The sequence below is a fragment of the Mesoplodon bidens genome (genome assembly GCF_964165515.1).
Source record: "Mesoplodon bidens genome assembly, chromosome: 17".
Classification (NCBI taxonomy): Eukaryota; Metazoa; Chordata; class Mammalia; order Artiodactyla; family Ziphiidae; genus Mesoplodon; species Mesoplodon bidens.
Window position 1 is genome coordinate 1,139,854 of NC_138174.1, and position 12,417 is coordinate 1,152,270.

The window sequence follows — 12,417 nt, forward strand, 5'->3', positions numbered from 1 at the left end:
AGTGTAATATTATTGACTTGAAGATGTGTCTGATTTTTATATGTGCCAATATTGATTCTCTTGAAGGCCAAATGGGGTTGTACATGTAATAAGATATTCTTATTTTAAAAGGATATTTCAAAGAAAAAAATTAAGCAAATGTATAAGTTAATTTGTCATATTGATATTGAGAAATATAGTTTTTTATAGAATTAACTTAGTTTTGGGCCACTGACTAGAGAGTAGCTAAAAAGCTACGGTGTAAATTCAGCTGTGTACATTTACTGATATCTAAGCACCATTAGATTTTACAAATAGTGATAGCAGCCAGCATTTACCGAGTGCTCACTGTGCGATCACTGCGTGCCCTGCGCTGTGCACGAGCTTCCCTGAGAAGACTGAGCTCTTGTGTCATCAGTTCGGGGGGAGGGAAGCACGGAGAGCTCGCTGGGTTAGGCTAGTGCACGGCAGGACTGAGACTTGAACCCAGGCGGTCTACTTCCAGGGCTCATGTTTTTAAATTGTAATTCTTAAACCTCGTATTTGGGCTATTGTATAAATTACATAATTTCCCTTTTTGACTAATAAGGAACTTCTATAGAAAGTCAGTTTACTTTGTATCCTAGTTAATGACAGCAAGTTTGCTAATAAATACATGTTATCTTACTTAAATATGTCATTTAGGATCCTGTCAGCTGCTAACAGCTGAAAACATCAGAAAAAACACACACAACAAGAATGTTTTATTATCTCCCATAACAGAAGGTCTGGAGGATGGTTAATTTAACTTCTCAATAACCTCACACTGGTTCAGCTTCTTTCTGATTCTCTTGGCTCTTCTCAAGAGCCTGCCCATCCTCATGATTCCAGGAGGGCCACGGGAGTTCAGAACCTTCCTGTAGTTGATAAAACCTAGAGTCAGAAGGTGCTCAGTCTTAGGTCCCCTTTGAAGAGCAGGGATCTTTCTGGGAGACATTTGTCCCAGGCAGACGCGTCTTCATTGCTTATTGGCCAGAAATTCATCACACATGCCTGATGGAACCAGACCTTAGGCAGGAGGGTGAGACTCTCCTGTAGCCTAGCTTTCACGTTTGGGGACGCGGGGCGGCGGCAGCCTCCTGTGGAGGTGCCCAGCAGTGTCTGCACAGAGTTCATTCTCCTGGCGGCTGGTAGGGACGGGGTAGTGACTTCCACTGTCTTCATAAAATTCTCTTACAGAGTTTTAGCGCTACATTTTTATATTGATATTTTACGTTTAATTATAACAACCTGTAAGCAACATTTAAAGACATTTATTAGAGTGTTTCAGACAGCTTGAAAATAGAATTCCGTACTTTGAATTCTGAACTTTCTAACCTTTAGAAAGCCACCATCTATTATTAGAATTTTACAATCTCTATAAACTAATAAAATATGTTGCCTTAATCCCAGGTTTTACTGAAGAATATGATTTTATAGACAAACCTATACTGTGAAATTTATTCCTGTGTTCTTTTTAAAAGTCCATTTGTAGAGAATTAAGAGAATTGATGTTTACTTCGATATATTTGTAGTAAAAGTTTATTTAGGCAGTGATGTACATTCAGAGTGTTGTGTTTTTTTTTTTGTTTTTTTTTTTTTTCTTTTTTGCGGTATGCGGGCCTCTCACTGTTGTGGCCTCTCCCGCTGCGGAGCACAGGCTCCGGACGCGCAGGCCCAGAGGCCATGGCTCACGGGCCCAGCCGCTCCGCGGCACATGGGATCCTCCCAGACCGGGGCACGAACCCGTATCCCCTGCATCGGCAGGCGGACTCTCAACCACTGCGCCACCAGGGAGGCCCCAGAGTGTTGTGTTTTATTGAAAGAAAGTGGTAGTAAAACAACACTGATGTTGTGTTTGAAACATGGCTGATCTGGGGACACTTCATTTGCTACTAATGAAGTCAGGGTTCTAAACTTCCTCACCTTGTTAGAAGTCTCTGTGGTGAGTGGGGCTTCCCTGGTGGCCCAGTGGTTAGGACTCGTTGTTTTCACTGCCATGGCCCCGGGTTCGATCCCTGGATGGGGAACTGAGATGCCACAAGCCACACGGCATGGCCAAAAAAAAAAAAAAAAGTCTCTATGGTACCTATTCGGTAGTAAATAATTTTTCTCTTTTATGGGGTCTTCAGTCTTTCTAACCATAGATAAAGTTTTCATTTGCCATAGAATCTGCTTTCCTTTGGGGATGGTAATGCAACAGCATGGCCCTAGAGTTACCTTATCATGTGTTTGAATCCTGGCTCCGTTACTTACTAGCTGTATGATCTCAGGCTTAGTACTTAACTTTCTTTCATTTTCTTTCTTTCTTTTTTTTTGGCCGCCCTGTGTGTCTTGTGGGATCTCAGTTCCCTGACCAGGGACCGAACCCGTGCCCCTTGAAGTGGAAGCACGGAATCCTAACCACTGGATCGCCAATACTTAACTTTCTAAACCTCAGTTTCCCTGTCAGTGAAACGATAGTACTTGTATCAAATATTCTTATGAAGATTAAGTGACATAATTAGGGTAAAGCATTTAGCTCAAAATTAAGTTACACTTATGCTAAATAAATGTTAGCTATTTTTACTATTATAAATAATTATATAACGTAGTTATTAAAAACAGTGGCACATTTATTCTTTAAGCCCACATATATTTCTCTGATCTGTGACTTACTCTTAAAGTTTATAAGCAAATGATGGACAATGTTAAAAGTAGGTTAACTTTTGTATGTATTATCAGTGGTTGAATGACTCAAAATATACTTACTTTTTTCTTTAACAGTCCAGAAGAAAAGATAAGACAATTAGAGAAGAAAGTAAATGAGTTGGTAGAAGAAAGCTGTATTGCTAACAGTTGTGGAGACTTAAAATTGGTGAGTTCATAAACTGATAAGATTCAAGATTATGAAGTATGTGCATATGTATCTTTATGTATGTACCTGTATAAGCACATGTCTAGATAAATACTTTCATTTTGTTGTGGACTGGCCTTAGAGTTTTCACTGAAATAATTATTTTGAGAACCTGCAGTTGTAACTCTGCTTCATAAACTCTGAAGTCAAAGCAATCGGCTGATTTTGTAATTTTTCACATCAGTCATTTAAGGAGGGGAAAAAATTCCAGTGCATCGGCTGGCTAAATTTTGCAGCCTGGTGGACTGCTGAATGGGGCACACAGCCTGCTGCAGGTGGAGCCCATGGCCCACACACAGCACTAAGGCTGTTTTCTCATTCAAGCCTGACTGCTCTAAAGTATTTTATCCTAAGTAAACTGCAAAATTGTGGTTTGCTCCTTGGCAATCCAACTCTGCTGCTTTTTTAAAAATTGACTCTTTTCTTAGTTTGCTTTGTTCACATTACTTTGGTCATCATAGAACATAAATGTAATTTCTGTGACTTAGTTATCAGATCAATGAATACCATTAGAAAGATTCAGTATAAGCTACTTTTATTGCTCACAGAACCTGTGCTTTTTTATCTAGTTCTAAAAAAAAAAATTCCATGTTTAATTAATGTGACTGTGGTCAGTCTCTCAGTGGAAATCGATAAAAGGTTCTTGGCATCCTGAGTAAGATCTGAGCGAAACTAAGGATCTGTTGCTGTATTGGGTAGCAGTTATCCATGATCCATGATCCAATACTTGTCTGTATTTTGAGCATCCGAGAAACCAAACAAATCCACCTAAATTCCTACCTCATGAGATTGAATTAAAACACCAAAGACTCAGGAGTTGGGAGGAAAAAGGAAGTAGATAGACATGGTCAGACCGAAAGGGGGTGGGAGGTGAGGTAATGGAGAACCTCGACGTGGGGCAGGTGTGCTCCAGGTCTTAACCCCCATGCTTCCTCTTCTTTCCCAGAGAAGACACTCGGCCTTTCCATGCGGGAGGAAGAGCTCCCGTTTAAACAATAGAAGGGGAGTTTATGGTAGGAGCACATGGGCATCAGGGAACCCAGGGGTAATGGCAGCCACCCCTGCTTCCCGCAGACACTTCCCGAATGCACCAAATTCCGTGTGAGTGCTCAAAGGAGTTTACACAGTGTACACTTGATTTCAGGCCTTAGAAAAGGCAAAAGATGCAGGAAGAAAAGAGAGAGTCCTGGTGAGACAACGAGAACAAGTTACAAGTCCAGAAAACATCAATTTGGATTTAACTTACTCAGTAAGTATGAAGTACCTGTTGAGTACAGTTATCTTGGTGAGAATAGATTCCAGAACTCTTTTTTTCTTCTTTGTTTCTTGTTTTCTCTTGTTCCTTAAGCCTTATTGGACTTAAGGTGCCCAGAATTAGATTAATAATAGTCTTTAGTTCATGGGACCACTCTTATCTTTGGTCTGTACAGTGATCTTCTTTAGTTAGTTAATTAGTCATTTTTAATAATGTAGTAAATATTTGTAAACCTACCAGCCAAGGACTCGTGAAGATTGCTAATATTTGGGTTCTATTCAGTGTGGATACTTTAACGAGATTTGTTTTGTTTTGTTTTGAGGTATAATTGAGATACGGTGTTCTGTTAGTTTCAGGTATACAACACGATGACTTGATATTTGTATATATTATGAAATGATCACCACAGTGATCACCAGTTAACCTCCGTCACCAAACATAGTTAGAGAGATAATGGGGTTCTTATTTATTTATTTATTTATTTATTTATTTTTGGCTGCATTGGGTCTTTGTTGCTGCGCACGGGCTTTCTCTAGTTGCCGCGAATGGGGGCTACTCTTGGTTGCGGTGCACGGGCTCTAGACACACGGGCTTCAGTAGTTGTGGTGCATAAGCTTCAGTAGTTGTGGCTCGTGGGCTCTAGAGCTCAAGCTCAGTAGTTGTGGCTCATGGGCTTAATTGCTTCGTGGCATGTGGGCTCCTCCCGGACCAGGGCTCGAACCCATGCACTGGCAGGAGGATTCTTAACCACTGCGCCACCAGGGAGGTCCCAATAACGAGATTCTAATGTGGACTTTTTGGTCTGTGATTTTAGAGAACTTCAAACTAGGTGAATAAGATAATGTTCTGTGAAGAGAGTAGGGGGGGAAAACCAGCTAATTTCTAGAAAAATTTATTCAATTCTGAAAAGACACTTCTTTGGTATTTATACTGCTGTTTAAAAGGGTGTGTTTTCAGTAGGAAAAGTCTTCATACGCTAAATAAGTGGAAAAAAGGACATTAGAACTTAGAATAAGAAGAATTTTTATATGTTTACTATTTATAGCTAATATTTTTAAATTCCACGGAGTCTTTAGATTTGGGAATAATTTGTGATGATTATTTTTTTTCCTTTAGGAACATAATTTACTATAACTTAATGATTTAAATTATAAATTTGCATATAGAGCAGCAATACTATACAAATTAAGGTTCAAGGTATTCCACATGATGTTTACTTTATATTTACAAAGAGAGTTTGGTCCACTATCTTCCTTATTCCTTTTATTACCAGCAATAGTAATAATACACATTTATTCTTTGTGGGTCTTCCTGAGATTAAAAGATAGCAAATCCATTAATTAGAAAGAATACATGGAAAATTAGGTGAAATTTAGAGGAAAGCTCCACCTGTCTTTTTTTTATAAATTTACTTATTTAATTTATTTATTTTTGGCTGCATTGGGTCTTTGTTGCTGCACGCGGGCTTTCTCTAGTTTTGGTGAGCAGGGGCTACCCTTCATTGCGGTGCGCAGGCTTCTCATTGTGGTGGCTTCTCTTGTTGCGGAGCACGGGCTCTAGGCACGCAGGCTTCAGTAGTTGCGGCACACGGGCTCAGTAGTTGTGGCTCGCGGGCTCTAGAGCGCAGGCTCAGTAGTTGTGGCGCACGGGCTTAGTTGCTCCGTGGCGTGTGGGATCTTCCTGGACCAGGGCTCGAACCCGTGTCCCCTGCATTGGCAGGCGGATTCTTAACCACTGCGCCACCAGGGAAGCTCCCACCTGTCTTAATGTTCTGGTTCATATTGGAATGCAAGGTGTTCTCTGTGTACTTCATTGCCTTGTGGGTTGGGAATCTTGATAGAAGTATCTAACTTTGTTACAGTATTTTAATCTCTAGAAAGATTATAGGCAAAAGGGGCCTAAAATGATCATTATGTGTCTGTTTGCAATATTTTTTTCTTAGGTTCTTTTCAACTTGGCCAGTCAGTATTCAGCTAATGAAATGTATCCTGAAGCACTAAACACCTATCAAGTTATAGTGAAAAATAAGATGTTTAGTAATGCAGGTAAGTGTGTATAGTCAGTTTTTCCAATAAGTATAGTTCTTTTGTACTGTTAATTTACAATTTCCTCACTTTATGCTTTCTTATAATGAAATCATCTGTGCTCTGAGCAAATTCATATTTATGATAGGGGTGCCCTGCTTAAAGATATGAAAATTCACACAAATACAAATGAAAAAAAACAGTTGGTATAAGATATATTGCCTAACAGTAAATGAAAACAGTATTCTGTATCACAAGTAGAAGGAGCCATGGCAACCTACAGAACATGCTTTCCCTTGTATAATTATCCACAAGAGACCTTTGTTTATATTTAACATTTATATTGTGTAATTTTTTGGTCTCAGTATTAAAGTATATCAGAATATTATTTTCTTTAATATTTTATTAAACTATTACATCATATAGTTTAAACCAGGTAAGTGTACTCTTTTTGTTCCTGAGCTACAGGCGTCTTCATCCTGGGTCCTGGGGTGGGCCCTATAGAGTGGAGGGAGGGTCAGGATTAAGGAGAGCTAATTATTACCTAAGATCCCCCAAGTCCTGGTGAGAAGATGTGTGGGATTATTCGAGTACGAGTTGGAAAGACTAGACAAGCTTTCTGAGTGGACGTTGCATTTGAGCTGAGTCTCAAGTTTGTAGAAACACTTTTTCTCATCAATTCATAAATGCTTACTGTAGAAAACGTGGGGAAAAAAGGATAAACTGTACATATTGGAGCTCTGGGAGATGCTGGAATAACGTCCAAAAGAAGGTCTAATTTTGAATTATCTAATACTTTTTAAGTCCCACGTTTTCTTAGAAGAACACAACTCCAGTTTTATAATGTCAGTCTATTGTTTTCTAGCCATGTTTCCAGGAATCCATCTGTCTTAAGTTCTAATTCCTTGCAGAGGTTTAGTGTGCACATACATGAAAATAGTATAACTGTTTTAAAGTGAGAATTTTAGTTAATGTCTGAAGCTTCATAAGTTGAGAAGACCTTCAAAAAATATAAATTAAGGTCATCTAAAATATCATAGAAAAAGTGAAAAAAATAGGATATTATATATTCATTAAATTTTTTTTAACTAGGACGGTTGAAAGTGAATATGGGAAATATTTATTTAAAGCAAAGAAATTATTCCAAAGCCATTAAATTCTACCGAATGGCCTTAGATCAAATTCCAAGTGTCCATAAAGAAATGAGGTAAGTTTGTAAAATTTAAGTGTCGTTCTTGAGAAACAGGGTCACTCTTTTGACGCGTTGCCAGTGGGCTGAGTGCTTTGTGGTATCTGTACATGAGAGGTGTTAGATTCTTGTTGTAGCTGTAGTGCTTTGGTCTGTCCCCTTGCGACTACTTGCATGCATTTGTGTGATGGAAGTTAAAGGTTGAAGGCATAATATGTGATCAGTTGGAATAAAACTAAGCTAATGGGCCTATATAGGGAATAACACTGCAGGCAGTTAGCGCCATAATACAACTTACTGCCAACACCAAATCAAACAGCGGTTCTTTAGAACATACCAGACTCCAGAATGCAAGACTGGAAACCAAGACCTCCTTACATTCTTACTACAGCTTGAGAAGGGAAGAGCGAGAGGACGAGGGAAGAGGAGGATGCTGGGATGTTTCTTGTTCTTACCGTATTTCAGGAGCAGAAACAGTAGATTACCTTATGGTCTGGTTATAACTATGGGAACATAGGAGGGTACCAGGATACTTACTGGTCATAATTTCTCCTAGGCACAGTACAGTGCCTCTGTGAAAGTTAATTTCTTTGTAAATGCCACTTTTCGCAATAATTTGTTTTCGAATTATGCATAATATCTCATTATCATCAGTAAATATCTAACTTACAGAGCACAATGCCCTTGAGGTACTTTTAACCCAGGTGAGGCCAAGAATTTGAGCATTTTAGAAAAAGATAATAATATTATATAGTATATGTTAAGTGCTTAACAATCCATAACAAGAGGTAGTATAGTAATTAAGTTGAAGGAATAATTATTGAGAACAAGAAAGGTCAAGAGAGGCTTAACGAAGGAGGTATACTTGAGTTGGTTACTAAAGTGAAGACAAGCGAAGGGGTAACATTCCCGACAAAGGGAGCACTGTAAGAAGAGTCTGGAAAATACTGTGATCTGATCAGAGAATTAGGAGTAAAAGGATTTAGTTGAAACGGGGTTATATTGAGGAGTGGTTAGAAATAAGGTAGGATCACATTCATTAGAATGGCTATAATCAAATATAGACAATAATTAGTGTTGAGGAAGATGTAGAGAAGTTGGAATCCTCATACGTTGGGGATGTAAAATGGCCCAGACACTTTGGAAAATAATTAGGTTGCTTTTTTAAAACGTTAAACACAAATTTACCATATGACCAATTCCATTCCTAGGTATATACCCAAGAGAAATGACAACATGTATTATCACAAAGTATTGTACATGAATGTTTATAGCAGCATTATTCATAATAGCCAAAAAGTAGAAGCAATCCAAATGTCCATCAAGTAGTCAATGGAAAAATAAAATGTGGTATAGCCATGCAATAGAATACTACTCAGCAGTAAAGAAGGAATGAAGTACTCTTACATGCTGTAATATGGAGGAACCTCAAAAAGATTATGCTAATTGAATGAAGCCAGACACAGAATATCACATATTGTAACTCCATTTATATACAATGTCTAGAAAGGCAAATCCAGAGAGACAGAATGTAAATTAGCGTTTGCCTGGGGCTAGAGGTGAGATCGAGGAATGACTGCAGATGGGCACAGGTTCTCTTTTTGGGGTGATGAAAATGACAAAGTAAGAATGTGGTTATGGTTCCACAACTGTGTTAATACAGCAATAATTATTGAATCATACACTTAAAATAAGTGAATTTTATGCTGTGTAAAGTAAACCTCAATATAGCTTTAACAAAACAAAACAAAAAAGAAGTAAAGTGGGAAAGAAAAGGAGGAAATTATTTGTGGAATGTCTTGATGGCCATACTAGGGAGTTCAGACCTCTAAAGCGAATCCATGTTTATTTTTCTCTAGGATTAAAATTATGCAGAATATTGGAGTTACATTTATTAAAACTGGGCAGTATTCAGATGCCATCAATTCATTTGAGCACATAATGAGTGTGGCACCAAACCTGAAGGCAGGCTTCAACCTGATTCTTAGTTACTTTGCTGTTGGAGATCGAGAAAAAATGAAGAAGGCATTCCAAAAACTGATCGCTGTTCCATTAGAAACTGAAGAAGATGGTAAATACATTTCACCAAATGTGAGTATGAAGAAGACTTATGTAGCCAGCTCCTGATTACCTGTGCTTCTCTGTCTCCAGAAATGAGAAAGTTGGAGTTGATGACATTTCAGGTTTCTCCCAGCCCTGTATTAATGTGTTTTTATCATTTTCATTTGTTATTTAAATTAGGTTGACACCAGGGCTATTGAAATAGGGCTAGAGATTATGGTTAAAACAGACTGCACAATTTTAGTCAAAAAACGAAAAGGAGAATCTTAGGAAAAATTGTCATTCTTTAATGTTGTTTTATATGGAGTCATACCCTGTGCACTTGCCTGTGTTGATACATCACAATGAATAGTAATGTCAGTTTCATAAATTGAACCTAATAGGTCTTCCTGATAGGGTGTAAGGGTGTCACAGCATAGTGGCTGGCCCCACTACTCAGTATTTAACTCTCCTTGTTCCTCTGTATTTAAAATAGCACTAATTATAACAACCTACCGTATAGGGTTGTAAGGATTAAATGAGGTAATGCATGTGAAATGCTTAAAATAGTACCTGGAACATAGTAAGTGCTGGGTAGATGTTAATTATTATATATAACTTTCATATTGAGAAAAAGTCATACATGTTGTGAAAGAAATCATCTATGTTTTCAATAGGAAGTAGCAATATGGATCATACTAAGTAATTGATGATCGTTAAAGCATTTATATTTGAGTTAAGAATTTATAATATCACACATTTGTACTAACAACCACAGCTTCTGTGTACTTGGCCCTATTCTTTCCAGCCTGAGCTTGTATCAGCTGCTAGCATCTATGTTAGTTCAGTGGAGAATGTGATAGGTAATCAGAAGTAAGAAGAAAAAGTTTACTTTACATAAGGGAAAATGTTTAGAAAGATTAATATATTCTCCATTTTATACAGCTAGCCTAGTGGTGAGGTTGATTAGAAATCTAGTTCTTGGGCTTCCCTGGTGGTGCAGTGGTTGAGTCTGCCTGCTGATGCAGGGGACACGGGTTCGTGCCCCGGTCTGGGAGGATCCCACATGCCGCGGAGCAGCTGGGCCCGTGAGCCATGGCCGCTGAGCCTGCGCGTCTGGAGCCTGTGCTCCACAACGGGAGAGGCCACAACAGTGAGAGGCCCACATACCGCAAAAAAAAAAAAAAAAATCTAGTTCTTGATTCTTACTTCTGAATCGCTCATTTTTCCCCCTAGGATGACCCACATACGAATTTAGTGATTGAAGCTATAAAGAATGATCATCTAAGGCAACTGGAACGTGAAAGGTACTATTTTGGGCACTTCCTGATTAAACCTTAATGATGTGGTCTGAACTCCTGTAGGAGAGGTGGACATGCGTTCCAATGAGTTCTTCCAACGCCCGTGTTCAGTATATTTCTTGAGTAGCGCTGTCGTTGCACCACTTCTATACTCTACTGGAGTCGTTTTTCTCCTTCAATATAACCTCAGTCCTCATGCTAATCCCAATTATTATTACTCAGTTACTCTGACTATTTCTCTGTAATTTGCTTTCCCTCTGCCTCTGGTGCAATATTAGAACTTTGTTCATATTACCTTTGTTCAAAAATTTATGTCTCTGTGTATTTTTATCATGCCCCCCAATTAAATTTCAACTCCCAAAGACAAAATTCTTTTTATTTATTTCATTTCTTCCTTTCTCCGATATGGTACCTAGTCTCTGTCAAGTATGGCTTGCACCTTCTAATATTTATTGAATATGAAACAGGTATCTTAGAAGTTATATCATATCACAGAGGGCTCTTTGTTTTTTTTAATTGTGATAAAATACACATAACATAGGGCTTCCCTGGTGGCGCAGTGGTTGAGAGTCCGCCTGCCGATGCAGGGGATGTGGGTTCGTGCCCCGGTCCGGGAAGATCCCACGTGCCGCGGAGCGGCTGGGCCCGTGAGCCATGGCCGCTGGGCCTGTGCGTCCGGAGCCTGTGCTGCGCAGAGGGAGAGGCTACAACAGTGAGAGGCCCGCGTACCGCAAAAAAAAAAAAAAAAATACACATAACATAAAATTTATCTTAACCAAGATATGTAATTCTTCATTTCAACGGTAGTGGTAGGTGCATTCACATCGATTTGCAGCCAGTCTCCAGAACTTTTTTTATCTTCCAAACTGCAGCTCTGTACCCACTGAACAACTCCCATCCCCCCCCACCAGCCCCTGGCAGCCACCGCTCCGCTTTCTGTCTATGAATGTGACCTGCTCTAGGGACCTCATGGAAGTGGAATCACGGTACTGTCTGTTTGTGACTCACTTTTCATCCATGGTGTAGCCGGTGACAGGATTTCCTTCCTTTTTTTTTTTTTTTTTTTTTTTTTGCGGTACGTGGGCCTCTCACTGTTGTGGCCTCTCCCTCTGCGCAGCACAGGCTCTGGACGCGCAGGCTCAGCGGCCGTGGCTCACGGGCCCAGCCGCTCCACAGCATGTGGGATCTTCCTGGACCGGGGCACGAACCCATGTCCCCTGCATCGGCAGGCGGACTCTCAACCACTGCGCCACCAGGGAAGCCCTCCTTCCTTTTTAAGGCTGAATAATATTCCATTGTGTGGATGGAGGGCCCTTAATCTTTAGGATTTAGTTTAACAGTAAAAATTAAACTTACACTTCTGGGAAGATGGAGTAGATGTACTTCTCCATGTTCTTCCCACTAAGTACACATAAAAACCCCGGAAATTGTATGTACAACAAAATGAGAAGAAAGGTATAGACAAGAGGGCAAATCATCAAGGGACCTGGGGGCTTGAGGAACAGCATGGCAGTGATTCCCCTCACATTGCTCAGACTTGGAGCTGAAGAAGCTAGCAGTCAGAAAGCCAGGGGCTGCATTTTTTAAAAAGGCTCTAAGAAAAGCCAGAGGACAAGGTGAGGGGTAGGCTAGCAAGACAGAAAACTTTCAGACAAATGCCACAGAAAAAAGTTGTGGTCCCATCCCCACACATGCCAGCAACAGCCAAGTGGGTG

The 12,417-nt window shown here is 39.6% G+C and overlaps 1 protein-coding gene across 1 annotated transcript in view; it reads left to right on the plus strand.

Moving 5' to 3' along the window:
• Nucleotides 1-12,417, plus strand: part of IFT88 (intraflagellar transport 88) — a gene marked incomplete at its 3' end in the record, with an annotated part of 74,242 nt that overhangs the window by 15,893 nt on the left and 45,932 nt on the right. Inside the window, 6 exon segments of the mRNA XM_081214532.1 lie at nt 2,764-2,854; nt 4,038-4,142; nt 6,091-6,193; nt 7,265-7,379; nt 9,221-9,452; nt 10,638-10,708. Coding sequence (XP_081070658.1) covers nt 2,764-2,854; nt 4,038-4,142; nt 6,091-6,193; nt 7,265-7,379; nt 9,221-9,452; nt 10,638-10,708 — 717 coding nt within the window.